The sequence below is a fragment of the Herpailurus yagouaroundi genome, unplaced genomic scaffold, assembly GCF_014898765.1.
Source record: "Herpailurus yagouaroundi ecotype Mexico unplaced genomic scaffold, PumYag 182, whole genome shotgun sequence".
In the NCBI taxonomy this organism is placed as follows: Eukaryota; Metazoa; Chordata; class Mammalia; order Carnivora; family Felidae; genus Herpailurus; species Herpailurus yagouaroundi.
The window spans coordinates 43,324,719-43,344,070 of record NW_024412413.1 but is presented as its reverse complement, the minus strand read 5'-3'; the positions used below and the strand labels follow the sequence as shown (position 1 = coordinate 43,344,070).

Genomic DNA, 19,352 nt, shown 5'->3' with positions numbered 1-19,352 from the left:
GCCAAATGCTTTCATTATAATAAAAATTCATTTATAAATCAGTTATGTAAAAATTAATGTCTGAAGAAATATAGTAGGCAATACATCTCTAAAATTACAGATGTTCCTTGACTTATGATAAAGTTATGTCTGATAAACCAATCAGTTGTAAATTGAAACGGTCCTAAGCTGAAAATGCATTTAATTCACCTAATCTACTGAACATCATAGCTTGGCCTAGCCTACCTTACACGTGCTCAGAACACTTACATTAGCCTACAGCTGGGTAAAATCACCTGATGTCTATTTTATATCTAGTTGAATATCTCATGTAATTGACCGAATACTGTACTGAAAGCTAATGGCTGGAAGCGTGTGGGTTGCTGACCCTCTCAATCGCATGGCTGACTGGGAGCTACAGCTTGTCGCCCCCGCACGACAGCAGCAGAGAGTACCCTACCGCACGGCGTTAGCCAGGGGAAAAGATCAAAATCCAAAATTTGAAGTAGTTTCTACTAAACAGTTAATGTTTTCACACTATCATGAAGTCAGAATACCGTTAAGTTGAACCATCCGAAGTTGGGGACCACCTGGATGTATGCATGTATTTTCTAGATGCTCAAATTTTGACAAACATATGTATGCTCATTACATGTATACCTCCATTCCTAGAGAAAGACGTTCACTTTCTGCCTTAAATCTTCAAGTGTAAGCAGATACAGTAAAACCAACTCAGAGAACTTGCACATGTAATTATCTGTCCTCTAAATCTATCCTGTTCCAACTCAGATTCCTCGCCATCTCCTCAGTAAGAAATAAAAGTTCAATCTCAGTTTATGAATATCAGAGAAAAAAATAAGAAGACAATAGACCTATGAATTTTTAAAGGAAGGCCAAATGACTCTTATGTTTCTGGTTTAAAAAATAATTGTTTATTTCCTCCCTTAATAGCCTCAAGTCCACACTGTAAGTTAATATGATTTAAAGATATTACTTTTATTAACTAACATTTTAGAAATGTAATGCATTTTGACTCATAATTTATTACCTGAAATTACTTGAGGATGCTTCTTCGCACAATAACATTTTCTTATGTCTATAATAGGCACACAGCCAGTTTTGTTGAAATCCAGTTTCATAAAGACCTAAATAAAGAGAGATGTTATTTTTTTTTCTATAAACTCATTAGACATGAGAATCTAACTCCCTATTCTGAAGAACGTTATTTATGATCTCTAAACAAGCCAGTTTAAAAGTACTAAACTGGTATATGAAGGAAGCATCATGAATCCAGGAAGATATTAGAGCAAGATGTTAGGTAACCTACGCTGGAGTATTATTTCTACCACTTCCTGGAACCCTGACCTTGAAAAAGTAACCTTACCTCTGTTGCACTGGCTTTCCTCTCACACTTTAGAGTTGAGTAAAAGACATTTCTGGTAACTTCCCGCTCTAGAATTTACAGGAAACTGATAAATGGCCAAGACAAATTACTTTGATTCAAAAAGTGAACATGTAAATATTCACCACTAAAATCAATGAGAAATTGCAATACTTTTTAAATGGCCCGTGTTACTCTATTTCCTAAAATTTAACACTACCTTTTGATATGCCAGTTGTTTTATTGCTCCTCTAACTCAATACAATTTTTAGTATCATAAAATACAAAATATTTTATGGAGGAGTGGGTATATAAAAACACAAAACCAACTCAAAACAACAGCCCACATTTGCAAAAGAGTCGAAACTGGAATCAAGTTTGTTTATTCACAATAATGTGTTCACAGAAATACGGCACCTGTAATGGGCTGAACTATGTCCTACCCCAATTCATGTGTTGAAGCCCTAGCCCACCTTGTACCTCAGAATGTGACTGCTATTTGGAGATGGGGCCTTTAAAGAAGTAATTAAGTTAAAATGAAATCACTAGGGTGGGCCCTAATCCAGTATAATTGGTGTCCACATAAGAAGAGGAGATTAGGACACAGACAACCAGACTGAGGATTTGAGCACATAAAGAGAAGACAGCAAATCACAAGTCAAGGAGAGAGGCCTCAGGAGAGGTCAAACCTGCTGACACCTTGATCTTGGACTCCTAGCCTCCACAAGAGCAAGATAATAAATTTCTGTTATTTAAGTCACACAGTCTGGGATATTATGGTAGCCCTGGCAAATTAGTATAGCACTTTATAACTCTATTTTTGTCCTCTATTCCCAGAATCAAGATTTATGAAAGAGACAACCCTCCAATTTCTATGCCTGATATTCAAACCTGTCACCAGATATGTAAAGTACAAATAAATGCACATTTATAAATATTATGTGCTGAATTCATTTAACATAAAGTTTTTATTGTGTCTTTTAGCCAGTAAAGATAAAGATTTTGATATTTTCTATTTCAGATTTACGCCTGATGTAATTTTTTATACTTTTCTGTACACAATAGCTTTGTTTCCAATATTAGATACATCTACATTTTCTAATAGGTACATATACAAAAGAAAAACAAACTACATTGCTCAAAATATGCTCCCAAAATGGCTACAAGAACCTAAGTAATACATAGTTTCCTATAAAAATCGGGGTTTCTGCTTTGTTTTGTTTTTTAAAGTTTTATTTATTTATTTATTTATTTATTTATTTATTTATTTATTTGATTTATTTTGAAAGGGAGAGTGTGTGAGCAGGGAAGGGGCAGAGAGAGACAGGATCTCAAGCAGGTTCCACAGTGGAAGCAGGGAACCCAATGTGGGGCTCGATCCCATGAACCATGGGACCATGACCTGAGCTGAAATCAAGAGTCAGACATTTAAATGACTGAGCCACCCAAGCACCCCAGGGGTCCTGTTTTTAATTCCAATTTAACACAGTCATTTTAATCTTCATTTGGACAGCTAACATGCATATTATAAAACCAGAGAAACATATTATAAAACCAGAGATTATAAAACCAGTCATCATTTTAAGATAACATGTATTGAGCCTTGACACTGGAATAGCACAACGCTAAGATTTTACGTTTAATCCTTATACCAACCCTATGAGACAAAACTAAGGCTCAAAAATATTTAATAATAGATAGTCATATAACTAGTCATTTATGGAGCCAGCAATTTATGGAACTAGTAGTCTGTGAACCAAAATTTGATTTCAGATTTTATTTTCCTTTCAAAATCTGTTCCTGGGGTGCCTGGGTGGCTCAGTCAGTTAAGCATCTGATGCGGTCCATGAGTTCGAGCCCTGCATCAGGCTCTGTGCTGACAGCTCAGAGCCTGGAGCTTACTTCAGATTCTGTGTCTCCCTCTCTCTCTGCCTCTCCCCAATCACACTCTGTTTCTCTCTGTCTCTCAAAACTAAATAAATGTTAAAACAAATTTTTTTAATAAAATAAAATCTGTTCTTAAACATATGTATAAATTATTTTGCTTTATCCTGGTAGATTTGTATATGTATGTATTTGCTTGTATTTTACTAAACCCAAAACAAATGACAGGTAAAGGGATTTAAAACATGTTCAATGGTGGGGCTTCTGGGTAGCTTAGTCAGTTAAGGGTTGACTCTTGATTTAGGCTCAGGTCATGATCTCATGGTTCACAGGATTGAGCCCTGAGTCAGGCTCTGTGCTGTCAGCACAGAATTTGCTTGGGGTTCTCTCTTATTCTCTCTCTGCCCCTCCCCTGCTTGCATGCACTCTAAATAAATAAATACATAAATACATAAATACATACATAAATACATACATACATACATACATACATACATAAACAAATATGTTCAATAGTAATTCAATGACGTTTTAAAATACTGAGCCCTGCGGCACCTGGGTGGCTCAGTTGAATGAGAGTCTGACTCAGGTCATGATCTCATGGTTCATGAGTTTGAGCCCCACATCGGGGCTCTGTGCTGACAGCTCAGAGCTTGGAGCCTGCTTCAGATTCTGTCTCCCTTGCTCTCTGCCCCTCCCCCGCTTGCTCTCTCTCTCTCTCTCTCTCTCTCTCTCTCTCTCTCTCTCAAATATAAATAAACATTAATTTTTTTTAAATGAGACCAACACCTTATTAAAAGTAACTATTTAAAAGATTACTTAACAGGGGCGCCTGGGTGGCGCAGTCGGTTAAGCGTCCGACTTCGGCCAGGTCACGATCTCGCGGTCCGTGAGTTCGAGCCCCGCGTCGGGCTCTGGGCTGACAGCTCAGAGCCTGGAGCCTGTTTCAGATTCTGTGTCTCCCTCTCTCTCTGACCCTCCCCCGTTCATGCTCTGTCTCTCTCTGTCTCAAAAATAAATAAACGTTAAAAAAAAAATTTAAAAGATTACTTAACAAAGTTACCTTTCGAACAAATGATTTCCTGTACTCATTCATTTCACCAATAATGGCACGTTTGAATTCTCCGTAATCAACCTTGCCACTGTCACTGCCATTCAGAATTTGCCACGCAGGTTCAAAATCCTAAAAATATTCACACAGATACCGTTGTTTCACCTTGAAATTGTATATGACCACAACAAAACTCATCTCAATAGTATTTTGTTACTACTTTAGCCCCAGACAAGGTAACAGACTTAATTTAAAACTTTGAAAAAGTTATATGTAAACCCAAACAAAAGCACTAAGAAAGCTTACAAAGGCACTAAGAAAGCTATTTAAAGGGACTCTGTGGTAAACAGTTCTGTAAGTTAAGGACCATTTAGGAGTGGCAATGTCACAAATTTATATTTTCAGTTCAATTCCTTTCTATACAAAAATGTTTACCATTTACTTGAAGTTGAACACTGGATATGTTTAATGTCACTTCAGGTTCTGTAATGCTTCAAAAGCATCAGGACCACTCACAGTATTTCTAGTCTTCATGTTTCAAAGTACAGAAGATTTGAATGGCTCCAATATTATTCCATAACTCACACTGAAAGGTGTTATTTTGAGTCAAACCTTATGTCAGTTGGTTCATTTTACCATTGCCACTTATTCCTTTGCAAATGCACAACTTAGTAGAATATTCTATTCACAGAATTCCTAACAACAAAGAAATTACAGCATGAGGTTTTCTTAAACTAAGGTAAATATACTTTAAATGTTTCAGTCAAGTTGTTAGCTTTAAGTGAGAATGTAAATAGGGTTATCTAGCAAGGTGATTCACAAATAGGTACTCAAAAAAAATTCCCTTCCACTTCCTCCTAATTTTTTCAACTAAAATTCTAATAAGAAAACTCTATCTTAAGATGCCCTGCCCCCCACCACTTTTCAACTACTCCTAATTTGTCTGTCATAATGCCCAGTACACGACTGACTTTAAGTATCTGTAAAATGTGCTGTTAAGTTTAACAATAAGCCTGAGGGAGCACCTGATGGGTGGCTCAGTCTGATAAGCATCTGATTCATGGTTCAGCGCAGGTCATGACCTCACGGTTTCGTGGGTTGAGGTCCCACATCTGGCTCTGTGCTGGCAGCGAGGAGCCTGCTTGAGATTCTGTCACCCCCTCTCTCTCTACCCCTCTCCCAATCACTCTCTCTGTCTCTCAAAATAAATAAATAAACTTAAAAAAATAATAAAAATAAGGCATGTTCCCATGAAATTTTCTCATCTGAGGTTCAAAGCAACTCTGACTAGAGGTAGTATCTGTGGATTGTCCAGGCAAAACCTGTCAATTAGAAAAGTTAAAAGACCAATTCAAAATCACACAGTTGAAGTAGTAAGGCCAGAACTTGAATCTATACCTCATAAATTCAATTTCCAGTGTTCCCTCCACAAAATATACTACGTCTTGTGACAAGACCGTTTGAAGCAAGAGAGCAACGCAAGAGAATCCCTTATCCGAAACCCTTGAGGTAGTCGTGTTTCAAATTCGCTATTAGAATAAAATCAAACTTAAGATGGCATGAAAGGCTTTAATGTAATAGAACCATGCTAGGCTTATTTCTCTCCATTCTTCTCTGTTCCTTCCATTCATATATCTACCCATGTAAACTAATGCGTCGCCTGTTTACTCAGCACTTGCGTAAGCAAGGTTCTACTTGAGGTGTTACAGCAGGAAACCAGAAGCACCTTGGTGTCTTCCCAGATGGAACTTATACCCTACTTGCCAGAAAAGCCAGAGAATACTTGCAAAGTGGTATGAAGAAAATAAAATAGGAAATGGTATAGAGAGGACTGGAGATCGGATGGGGTACTCCTTTAGGCAGGGCTATCAGCGTAGCGCTCCCAGTAGAGAAAGCCTGAATGATGGAAAATCCAGCCATGCAAAGGTCTAGTGGGAGATTGCCCCCAGCATAGAGAACAGGATGGTAATGGCTCTGGTCAGGGTAGGAGGTGTGAGGGTGACCTTCTGCCATTCCTAGAACAGGCTATACTCCCTTTCCCCTTCATGCCTTTACATGTGCTTCTCCTTTTGTGGTCTCGCTGTCTGATCCACACTCCTCCTCCCCTCTTGTCTGTTTAGTTCTTCCTCATCCTTCAAAAGACAGCTCAGCTATACCCTCCTGCAGGAGTCCTATGATCTTCCCTCCCCTTCCCCATAAGCTGGCTTGGAAAATATCCCATGTGTTCTGAAAGCATTCTCCACTTAACACATAAAGTGTTTTGTAATCTATTTATATTTCTTTTCCTTTGATTATGAAGACCTTAAGAGTACAGAGTATGTGTTCTCGGAGCTGAGAACAATGCCTTCTTATTAGGCTCTTGTTAAATGTAGGAGGGAGGAATAAATATTGAAATTTTAAAAAATCAACAGGACTTGTCGCTTGATGGCTAACACTGATTATGAGGCACAAAGAAAGAGACACATGAACTACTAAAAATCTCACTAGAAAAATGAATAATACCACTTAAGAATACTATGTTACTCATTGCAGCACGTACGTTTTCGGACACTTCTAAGTGAAATGCTTTTAGAGCTTGCTTAAAATCTGCCTTAGTTAAAAGTCCAGTTCCTTCCTTGTCCAGTTGTTGGAGGTATTTCCCCAATCCAGTCAAAATGCGAACACCTCTTTTGTGTAGCTGTTCCTTTAGCGCATCTGTTCAGGAAGAAGAGAGATGGAAACCAACTGGTCTAATGTATAAATGTATCAAATTACAATTGTCTCTCTTGTAGAATTAAAGGTGATGTAAGTGATACAAGGGATGTGCTTGCTTATGCAACTAGATGGTGCGTGTGACTGACAAAAGAGTTTGGAAAATAGAATGCTTTTAGTAGAGTGTTATATACAAAATCACATGTAAATATACTAGAACTATAGCACCACTGTGTGGTGGAGTGCTGTATTTTAAATATACAAAAATAATGGGTCACTTTATCAGGATGAAAATAATCCAAGTGTTACAAATAAAATCTTAGTTTCTACTTTCCAGGCTTCCTCTTCATCTAATGATCCCACATCTTTAATCTCTTTCCTCTTTCCCATAATGATAAAATTGATGCCAGGCCAGTCACTCCAAAACCATGAGTTCAACATTTCTAAAATAGTTTGAAATCATTAAAGGATAATTTACATATTAAATAGCATCAAGGCTTTGGAATGTTATCGTATACTTACACATTTAAAGTAGCCCTTTCTTCTAGGAATGTTTACGTTATATTCTCAAGCTCTTAAATTCTCTTTGTGGGTCAGTGATTACATTTAACACAGTTTGTGCCATCATTACTTAAGAAAATATAGTTAACGTTACTAGAGCAGTTATTGAACACAAGAACACACGTCACTGGATTCAGCAGTGACAAATATTGTACTGACCGTGACAGAACAGAGAAAATAATTTACTAACAATAACATGAAGAATATTGGACAGTTCAAGCACCAATCCCAGACCACCTTTTTTAAATGTTTATTTATTTATTTTGAGAGAGAGTGCGAGCAAGCAGGGGAGGGGCAGAGAGAAAAGGAAAGAGAGAATCCCAAGCAGTCTCTGTACTGTCAGCACAGAGCCTGGAGCAGGGCTCAAACCCACAGCCCTGGGATGATGACCTGAGCCAAAGAGTCGGACACCCAACTGGGCTCAACTGAGTCACCCAGGCACACCAAATATAAGAATTATAGAAAGTACTAGGGGAGAGGAACCGGGATGGTGGAACAGCATGGAAGCTTTTTGTGTGTCTCGTGTCCATGAAATACAGCCAGACCAACACCAAACCATCCTACACACATAGAAAACTGACTGGAGGATTAACACAACAATCTGCACAACCTAAACCACAGAATTCAGCAGGTACACAGCACAGAGAGCTGAACTTGGGGAGCAAGAAGTCATGAAAGGTAGAGAACCACTTTTGCGGGCACAGAGAGGACAGAGACTGGGGCGGGGGAAGAATATGGGAAAAGCACCCCTCCCCAAAAGCAGCTGGAGAGAAAGTGTAAAGTTGGAAACAGACGCAGGGACTAAACTAAAAAGGGAGAAAGGAGAAAGGAGAGGGTTTAAATTCCATTAAGACTGTAAACAAGGGGAGCACAAAGGCTGCAACTCCACAGCTCGACACCTGGCGGTGCTCTGGTGGGAAGGGCGAATCCCCAGGAGCAGAGTGGGGTCCAGGAGGATCTCAGGCCACATGGGGAAAAGCGGTTCCACTGCTGGAAGGACATTTGGTAGAGACTGTTGAAGCCACCTGGTCCCAGCAGACCCCAGAGAACAGCCACATTTGCTGTTGCTAGAACAAGGTCATTAAGGGTGAAGCCTGGTGCCAGACGTGTGTTGTTGATTTTCCACAATCCCTGAAAAGCTGCTGCAACACTATCTCGCGAACTTTTTCTGCGGTGGGCTGGCACCTAGCCTCAGTCTCGGGGCACCGGCAGCAGCAGGGTCTGGCAGGGGTTCCTGGTGCAGCCGGCATTTGGCCATTGCTCAATGAGACCCTCCTGCGGAGGGGCGGAACGGGTCAAAGTTGCAGTCCTTTGGAAGTAAGGGGCTGGGGAAAACAGCCACATCTGAGACAAAACTTGGGAGAGAGGTACTGCCTGGGGCCTGGTCACAGAGAGTGAAAAAGCAGGGAGTGGATGAAAGCTGAAGACTGAGAACGAGTGCGCAAACTGGGTAGCTGGGTAGTACCATTTTCACCGGTTCCATGCATGCACATGTGCATACGCACCTACGAGCTCTGCAACAATCCACCCCAGTAGGCTAGCAGTGCCATCTAGTGGAGAGCAGAGCTGTTACACTGAGCCCCGCCCAACTGGGCCAACTTCACTCTTCAAGAACACAAGTCTCACCACCAGCTTAATTTATGGAGTATAAAGAGCTACATAGACTGACTTCTAGGGGAAAAGGAAGCAATTTCAGTCCTACTTCAATCTGTTAGCAGGCTCATCTATTCAATTTTCTTTTTCTTTTTTCTTTTTCTCTTTTACAATTCTTTTCTTTTTCTTGAATACAGAAAGAGAAAAAAATGATTTTTATTTTCAATTTTTATTAAAAATATCTTTCTTTAATTTTTATTATTATATTTTTTACTTTTGTGTAAATTTTTCCAAATTCTACTTTACTTCCATCATTTTATTTTAGTCTACTTCAGTGTATTCACCTTTTCAAATTTTCTAACAATTTACTTTTTTTCTTTCTTTTTTCTTTTTCTCTTTTTTGTTTCTTTTCTTTTTCTTGAATGCAGAAAGAGAAAACCTTCATTTTTACTTTCAATTTCTTTTAAAAATATTTTTATTTAATTTTTATTACTATTGTTTTTGCTTTTATGTAAATTTTTTCAAATTCTATATTACTTCCATCATTTTTAGTCTACTATAGTGTATTCACTTTTTCAAATTTTCAAATGACTTTTTTTACCTTTTTTGTCTTTTTCATTTTTTTCTTAAATACAGAGAATGAAAAATTCATTCATTTTTTATTTTTATTAAAAATATCTTTCTTTAATTTTTTTCTACTATATTCTTCACTTTTGTGTATATTTTTTCAAATTCTATTTTACCCCCATCATCTCATTTTAGTATACTTCAGTGTATTCGTTTTTTCAAATTCTCAAACGATTTCCTTTTTTTTCCTCCCTTTTTTTTTCTCTAACCTGTCAAAACCTCTTTCAACACCCACCGAGGATCTAGCATCATCTATTCTACTTGTGTGTGTGTGGTTTTAATTTTTTAATTTTAATACTTTTTAATTTCAATTTTTTTATTTCAATTTTTCTACCTCATTAATTCCTTTTCTCCCTTTAAAATGACAAAATGAGGGAATTCACCCCAAAAGAAAGAGCACGAAGAAATGACAGCCAGGGATTTAACCAACACAGATATAAGCAAGATGTCTGAACCAGAATTTAGAATCACGATAATAAGAATACTAGCTGGAGTCGAAAATAGATTAGAATCCCCTTTCTGCAGAGATAAAAGAAGTAAAAAATAGCCAGAAGGAAATTAAAAATGCGATAACTGAGCTGCAATCATGGATGGATGCAGCGGCGGCAAGGATGGATGAGGCAGAACAGAGAATCAGCGATATAGAGGACAAACTTACAGAGAAGAGCAAAGCAGAAAAAAAGAGGGAGATTAAGGCAAAAGAGCATGATTTAAGAATTAGAGAAATCAGTGACTCATTAAAAGGAACAACATCAGAATCATAGGGGTCCCAGAAGAGGAAGAGAGAGAAATAGGGGTAGAAGGGTTATGTGAGCAAATCATAACGGAAAACTTTCCTAACCTGGGGAGAGACACAGACATCAAAATCCAGGAAACACAGAGGACCCCCATTAGATTCAACAAAAACCGACCATCAACAAGGCATATCATAGTCAAATTCACAAAATACTCAGGCAAGGAGAGAATCATGAAAGCAGCAAGGGAAAAAAAAAAAATCCCTAACACATAAGGGAAGGCAAATCAGGTTTGCAACAGACCTATGCACAGAAACTTGGCAGGCCAGAAAGGAGTGGCAGGATATATTCAATGTGCTGAATCAGAAAAATATGCAGCCAACAATTCTTTATCCAGCAAGGCTGTCATTCAAAATAGAAGGAGAGATAAAAAGGTTCCCAGACAAAAATTAAAGGAGTTTGTGACCACTAAACCAGCCCTGCAAGAAATTTTAAGGGGGGCTCTCTGAGGGGACAAAAGATGAAAAAATATATATATAAATAAATAAATACCAAAAACAACAAAAGATTAGAAAGGACCAGAGAACACCACCAGAAACTCCAACTCTACAAGCATCATAATGGCAATAAACTCATATCTTTCAGTACTCACTCTAAATGTCAATGGACTCAACGCTCCAATCAAAAGACATAGGGTAACAGAATGGATAAGAAAACAAGATCCATCTATATGCTGTTTATAAGAGACCCACTTGAGACCTAAAGGCACCTTCAGATTGAAAACAAGGGGATGAAGAACCATCTATCATGCTAATGGTCAACAAAAGAATTATAGAAAGTACTAGATAGTATGGGTTTTATCCATGAAATGAATAAAATATAAGTGATTTTTGTAATATAATACTTGTCCTATACATTAGATGATAACCTAAAGAGATTTATAGTAGCCTCTTGTAAAAGAAAAAATGCTACACTGGGAATGAGATTCATGTTGGGATTCTCTCTCTATCTCTGTCCCCCGTCCCCCACCTCTGCCCCATTCCCCTGCTCATGTGTGCTCTCTCTCTAAAATAAAAAAATAAAATAAAATAAAATTCTTAAGATCATAATTCATATAATATTATTCAATTAAACAGAATCTTTAAAATAGAAGAAATCTTAAAAATATTTGTAAATATATATATATATATCATAAAATATAAGCAAAATAAGCAAATAAGAAATATAAATCAAGTGCCTTTGTTATAAAACTAAGAAATGTCTGGAAAGTATTGCTTGCAAAGAGAATGGTTGAAGACTTGAGACTATGGTAATGATACATACCTTGAATGGCCTTTAAGACAAGCCTATCATTGGCTTCTTGACTGGTTATATCCTCACGTTCCACAGAATCAGTTCTGCAATTGACATGTTCACGATGATAAAAATGTATTCTTTTGCAATTTTGAGTATGGAAACTCTAAGCTCTTTCCTGTTCCGGATTCAAAGAAACTCTCAGAGTTGGAAGAGTGCTTAGAGATTAGTCAAGTCCCACCTCTGCTTGCTGCTTTAATCCCCAGAAGACTGAGTATGCTAAATCAAGAGCTAAAATCCTTAAACCTTCCAAGAACTACCTTTAAACATTATATTCATTTTGTAGCTATTTCAATGTTCTTTTAAAATTATTAAAACTATAAAATGTAAAATCAGTTTTAACTTTCAAAGTACAAAATGTAAAAACGTTATTTTAAAAAGCGAAAAAAAAATTGCATGCATTTGAGCAATACAGCACATAACAAAGAAACAGACTTCCTTTAGCCAATTTATGGGATGTGTCCTCACACACACAGTACACCAATTATTGTCATTCTGATATGCATATAGCACGAAGAAACACTCAGCAAGAACAGCATATATACATATATATTCTGTGATTTAAAAATATATATTTTATTATATATTCTGATTATACACATTTTACATTTTATTTATATATAGTACTTATATATAAATATGAATATATATAAAACATGTTATTTATACACAATACTTTGCATCAAAACATGTTTTTAAATGAATTTTAATTCTTTTAAATCAGAATATATATTATAAAGCATATATAAATAATATATATTGCAATTGACATGTTCATACATATATATTATAAAATATATATGAGTAATATATGTGTGGGGGCACCTGGGTGGCTTTGTTGGTTGAGTGTCCAACTCTTGATTTCGGTTCAGGTCATGATCCCAGGATCATGGGATCGAGCCCCAAGTTGGGCTCTGTGCTGAGTGTGGAGCCTGCTTAAGATCCTCTCTGTCTCTCTCTCTCTCTAAAATAAAATCTGTTTAAAATGTATGTTTTACGTAATAAATATTCTGTGATTTAAAAAACTCAAATTCATTTAAAAGCACTTTTTGATTCATACCACTTTTTTTTTCATTACGTATACCATCAATCCATGAATACTATAAGCAAGTGCTAAAAAAAAAAAAAGCATGACACTAAAAATGTGGGAAACATTATAATATGGTACTGTAGCCTACATTTTAAAATTGATAACTTCGGTGGCGTTTGGTAAAATAAAGGTGATATAACACAGGCAAATTAATAAAATACCTTTAACAGAAAATGGGACATTTTTTATCTTTATTTAACTATTCCCACACATAAAGTGTATTTGAGTACAATATAGCACATAAAGGAGTCAAATATATCTATGCTTTGTTTTTCGAAAATATAAACCTTAACTAAAGTCAAAATGCTTTAGAACAGAATATCATTTTAAGATCATAAAAAATAGTGTTTTCACTTACTTTCAAAATGACAAGTGCATATTTTACTTACTTGAGAGAATCCAAAGCTATCTGATCAATATTAGTGATTCGAAGTATAAGTAATGTGTTTTGTTTTATGCTTTCTGGAAGTCTGGGATGATCAGAACTCAAAAATGTCAAGTTTGCTCCCTAAAGAAATTAACAGATGAATTATTTATTAATTTTTAATATTTTTAATGTTTATTTATATTTGAGAGAGAGACAGAGAAACAGAACACAAGCCAGGGAGGGGCTGAGAAAGGGAGACACAGAATCCGAAGCAGGCTCCGGGCTCTGAACTGTCAGCACAGAGCCCAATGCGGGGCTCGAACTCACAGATCCCGAGATCATGTCCTGAGCCGAAGTCAGACACTCAACCGACTGAGCCACCCAGATGCTCCCTTCGTTCTTTCCCTCCCCTTTTTCTTTCCTACTTTCCTTCCTTCATTCCTCTGTTCCTCTCTCTCCCTCCTTGCTTTCTTTTCTCTTTCTTCCTTCTCCTCTCCACCCCATTTGTTTCTTGGAAATCATAAAAGGCAGCAGAGTTCCACATCTGGTTCAAGTAATACAGAACAGGGATAGTGAGAATAAATCATAAACTACACTAAATCATTAAAGCAGCAGCTCAAAGCAAGAGGTAACTTTAATTTGGGGATAGACGTGAAACGTTCTGTCTGCAGGTTGTGAAATGGGATTTGGAGTTGATGTTCTCTAGATCTCAAGAAGCAGGCTAGACTGACATATGTCTAGTGTATTTATTTAATCCAAGTTTAAGATGTAAAGTTTTTCCTCACCCCAACTCCTCATGTAACTAGTCACAACATCTTATTGATTCTGCCTCCTGAAGACTTTAAATTTTTTTTCTAATTAGCTTCAGAGACACAGCCACTTGCCTAATTCAGGTTGCCGTTACCTCCTTCCTAATTAATATCATTCAGTCCAATCTGGTTCTTTCTACTAGTCTTCAATCCATTCCCCATATTGTAACTAGAAAGATCTTTCTAAGTCACAAAACAGATAATGTCAGCTCCCCTTGTTCCATCCACCTATCATCTTTCAATGACTCCCCAATACATTTTAGATAACTCTTTAATATAAGTCTACTGTTAATAAGCTCTGACTCCTCTCTTGCCAACTCTTAACTTGAACTAAAGTTCAGCCAGCTAACTACTTCCGGTTCTCCAAATAAGCCATGTTCTTTCATGCTTTTGTTCTTTGCACGAGCTGTCTCCTCCACCTGGAAGCCTTTCCTCTCCTATCTACTTATCCCAGCCTAGCTAATTCCTTTTCTAGGTCAATGTTGGATGGCGCTTTTTCCAGGAAGCCTCTTTTGACCCAACAAAACTGAATCATTGACCCTCCTATCCAGCCCTCCTTTTTGACTGTATTTCCCATTAGAGTGTAAGCTCCATGAAAGTAGGAAACTGACTTAACTTATTCACTGTTCTATCTCCAATGTTTATCCTATGAGTATATATGTTACCTGGATGGTCACTGTGGATAGTGCTACATTTGAGATAATATAAACATAGTAATTTAAAATTTAAGAGCACTAGGGGCTCCTGGCTGTCTCAGTCCACATAGCACGCGACTCTTGATCTCAGGGTCATGAGTTCAAGCCCCACAATGAGCGTAGAGCTTACTTTAAAAACAAAAATAAATACAAAACAAAATTTAAGAGCACTACACAAATTGTAATATTACCGAAGACCAACCCATTCTAGGGAATCCTTGTTATACACCATAAGTCAGTAGTTGTGTGAGGTGGGGAAATCACAAGGAGGATAAGCTAACTATCAGATATATGACAGCTCCAGAGGCCAAGTATCCCTCTATACAGAGAAAAACATGCATCTTCAGGAGATAAGCCTGCAATTATGAGATGCATTACTCCTGGTACTACTGAAGTAGCCACATACCTAGTGGCACAGCCTTGAAGGCCTTAAAAGTACCAAGAGACAAGTTCTCCCAAACTTATATCTCAGATTTGTGGGGAACGGTAGAGTGTTACGGGGAATAAATGCTATGCTTACATTCAGGCCACCAGGATCTGGACCTGAGAGGCAGAACCTCCTGGGGAAAGAGCAACCGTTAGCCACTCACACAAATGCCCCTGCCCTGTAAAGAGTAGAGGTAATAAATTGAAAACTAGAAACCCTGTTCCTCCACCCCCACAGGATCCTACAAAATTCAACATCTGGTATTAAAACATTGGCATACATACATACTTAACTTACAATATAAAAATCACCAAGTTGGTATTGTTTTCCTTTTCTTCGTCCACACTGATGACTATAAATGTTTTTTTGAATAAAAGGAAGCACATTTGTTCTAGAAGTTAAATGACAAAAGTGCAAAGTTAGTCAGATTCTCTCAGAAGTCATCATCTTGAGAGTTGTAACAATGTTTTATGGCATACCTATTCTTCCCAAATTGCCGATATTCATAAATTGTTAGGGACTGGTCATGAGTAAAAAAGAACCCAATCAGCTCTCTGCAAGCATCACGTCCATTTCTAGAAAAATAGAATAATATTAAGGATTTTCAAATCGGCTAATTTTCAAATTAAATAATAAACCAGAATTGTGTATGTCAAAGAATAGCATTACTCTCTTGAATGTATGCCAAAGAGCAAGCATTATGGACAGCTACAGGGGAAACGACCTGGCTTGCTGAAGTGTCAGTTTAAGTAAGATTTGGATGGAGAAAAAGCTTTACCTTACACTGACATGAATATAGATATATTACAATTTAGATTACTATTTTGACATAGAATTTTAAGATAAAGTGAAAATTTTTTTTAAATGTTGACCTTGCAAGAAGCCACTCAAGGATAGACATTTTCATGTTTGCCATTAATAGAAAGTTTAAGGGGCTCCTGGGTGGCTCAGTCAGTTAAGCGTCCAACTTTGGCTCAGGTCACGATCTCACGGTTTGTGAGTTTGAGCCCCACCTCGGGCTCTGTGCTAACAGCTCAGAGTCTGGAGCCTGCTTCGGATTCTGTCTCTCTCTCTCTCTCTCTCTCTCTCTCTCTCTCTCTCTCTGCCCTCCCTTCCTTGCTCATGCTCTGTCTCTATCTCTGTCTCTATCTTTGTCTCTCTCCCAAAAATAAACATTAGAAAAAAATTTTTAAGGAAAAAATAAAGTTTAAAATCACTAAACAAACATGGTAACTTTTAAAAACACACTTCACCTTTAATATACACAAAGAACATCAGCATTTTGTATGATTAGAAGTTTATAAGACAGAGATAACATATGTGAGAATCATCTTTCTTCTCACTTTCCTGTATCTATCAATAATCTACTAGTGATTTAAACCATTAAAGGAAAATCAAATAAAGCAGCTTACATAAAGGTTAATTTTTAAATGGTCTACCATTTTCTACTAGTAGTATATATCATCAAAAAATTCATTTCTAAGTTTCTTTTCGAAAGACATTTTAAAATCACTTTTTAAATAACTTCTAATTAAAATGTCTTATTTGTAGGTTCCTAGTTCCTATAATTTTTGCAACATACTAATATATATTACCTAAAATGTTCATTCTACATTCACATTTTTTATTTAAATGTGACAAAACTAACTAATCTCATTATTCTTATTTCTATTTGAAGAGACTATGTTTTACAATTATAGAATTAGAAGTTTAATAAAATCACAATTACCTTGATATGATCCTACCATCAAACTGTACTTTGTGGGAAAGCATGTTTTCAGTTAATGTAGAATGGGTTCTTATCCTGTTAAGAAATACACTGGTCAATAATTATTTTAAAGTTACTTACACTACACTTGATGTAAATGATGAAGTATGAGAAAAAGTTACGTTGATATTTTGAAACGCACAGAATGAAGACGAAGTTATAACCACCCCCCCCCCTCACCCCGCATTTTGAGTGCTCACTGAAGCCGACTCGGAGGAAATAACCCTGAGATGCAGTGTATAACACATGAATGACTTCTATTTGAATGTATAGTATCAAAGTGCTACACAAGTAAACAGCACATTTGTAACTGGTCCTACCTGCAGCCATTTCTAACCCTGTTCTATGCCTCCCTCCAACCATAAAATTTGCTTTTTTAGTTTTTTTTCCATTAGAGGTAACTAAGGGACAAAGTCCTGCCAATAACTTCCAGGAAAGACTTTCTTTTACCCTGGTGACAGAGTGTGGCATGGGAACAGTTCCTGCCTGTGAATGTGGCAGGGAAAAGATGCCAGCCATCAGGCAAGCATGTCAGAAAGGCCAATAAGATCCTGAGAAAGCCAGCCCAGAGCTGCGTCATCACTGAGCCACTGGCCTAAAACCAACCACTACCTCCAGGCAACTGGTCATGTAAGAAAAATAAATCCTGACTTGTTTAGGTCACCATCCGTCAAGTTTTCAGTCACGGGCAGCTGAAAACATTCCTTACCAACATAACAGAATAATGGAAAAGGATGCTGGAAGAGGCTCCAGCCTTGCTAGAGGTCTAGCTGTAAGACCCTAGGCTGCTTATTTAATCTTATGGCCTTCATGAAGCACAAAATGACCTCACGAAGATTGCTAGTCCTAAAATTTTGTTTAATAATATGAAATAAAACCCAAATATCCACACTTTGGAACCCTGTTACTAGTAATCTCCTTTATATTAAGAAATCTGAAAAATTGGTCATGTGTCTTTACTCTCCTTCCTAAATAATTTTTTGGCACTCCAATAAAACTGCAGGTGTAATGAAACTGCAATAATGTAAATAGTAAGTGAGTATATGAGTCATTGGGATCTTGAAAAGTAATACTTCAATAAAATCTAAGTCTCTATGAAAGGTAAACAGGATACACACAACAAGAGCCTATGGACCAAAGGAGTTTGTGAACACAGGATGGAGCCATGAAAAATTGGTCATCTCGATTCAACTTAATCCATTAGTATTAATGTGCATATTGAATGCTCACTACATGCCTAAAAAAATTCTAAATGCCGAGAAAAAAACAGCAATAACAGCTACTATTTATTGAGAACTTCTAGACATCAGTCACTATTAAAATCACTTAAATGTGCATTGGTCCATTCAATGCTTGCAATAACTTCATGAAGTACTATTATCCCATCTTACATATAAATTTTACAGAGTCATATAATTACTGCATGACAGAGCCCAACCTTGCTCATAACCATTATATTAGATTGCTTCTCAAAGATGAACAGAATTCAATTTAACAGTGATAGGTTGAAGTAACAGCAGCTTAGAGTCTAGAGTCTCCGTGAAAAGATAAAAGAATAAAACATTTACATCATAAATGGAAAGTTCTATGCTAAGGTTTTAAGTATCCAATAAGTAGTACCAAACACTTCTACCCAAGTTCTTAACCAATACAAAATAAGAATCAGGCAGATGAAGATTAAAATATGTATTTTATTATGTTACTAACTATATACTATATTACTATATACTATATACTATTACTATATACTATATACTATTACTACATACTATATTACTAATTATATTACTAACTGTATTATATGACTAACCCACTCATTCCCAGTGGGTAGGGACCCTGCAAAATATAACGCCTTGAGCAGCTTCTGCAGGCAGCTGGCTCCCAAGGAAAAGAGAAGAGGAAGGGCTGCCCTATACCTGCTATTCCCACTTCCAACTCTGAAGCAAAATCCTCTTCTCCTTCTCCAGGAAGAATGAATGTGGGAGGACGAAATCCATGAATTCAGTAATTCTAACTAATACCACTACAGTATTTTTCACTGAAGGAGGCTCAATCTAAAATTTATATTGACAAGGGGTGCCTGGATGGCTCAGTTGGATAAGCATCCGACTTTGGCTCAGGTCACGATCTCATGGTTCATGAGGTCAAGCCCCAAGTCAAGTCAGGCTCTGTGCTGACAGCTCGGAGCCTGGAGCCTGCTTCAGATTCTGTGTCTCCCTCTCTCTCTGCCCCTCACCTGTTCATGCTCTTTCCCTGTTTCTCTCTTCAATAATAAACATTAAAAAACTAAATTAAAAAATAAATAAAATAAAATTTATATAGAAGAGGAAAGGGCATAGTAT

At 37.0% G+C, this 19,352-nt stretch overlaps 1 protein-coding gene across 6 annotated transcripts in view; it reads right to left on the bottom strand.

Moving 5' to 3' along the window:
* Positions 1–19,352, bottom strand: part of CAPS2 (calcyphosine 2) — a 109,901-nt gene that overhangs the window by 5,591 nt on the left and 84,958 nt on the right. For all 6 annotated transcript variants that reach the window (XM_040491389.1, XM_040491390.1, XM_040491388.1 and 3 more), the window contains 8 exons: positions 16,972–17,046; positions 15,722–15,817; positions 15,540–15,633; positions 13,334–13,452; positions 11,825–11,898; positions 6,835–6,989; positions 4,308–4,427; positions 1,028–1,124 (listed from right to left, as the gene is read on the bottom strand). In XM_040491389.1, coding sequence (XP_040347323.1) covers positions 1,028–1,124; positions 4,308–4,427; positions 6,835–6,989; positions 11,825–11,898; positions 13,334–13,452; positions 15,540–15,633; positions 15,722–15,817; positions 16,972–17,046 — 830 coding nt within the window. The remainder of the gene's footprint in view (positions 1–1,027; positions 1,125–4,307; positions 4,428–6,834; positions 6,990–11,824; positions 11,899–13,333; positions 13,453–15,539; positions 15,634–15,721; positions 15,818–16,971; positions 17,047–19,352) is intronic.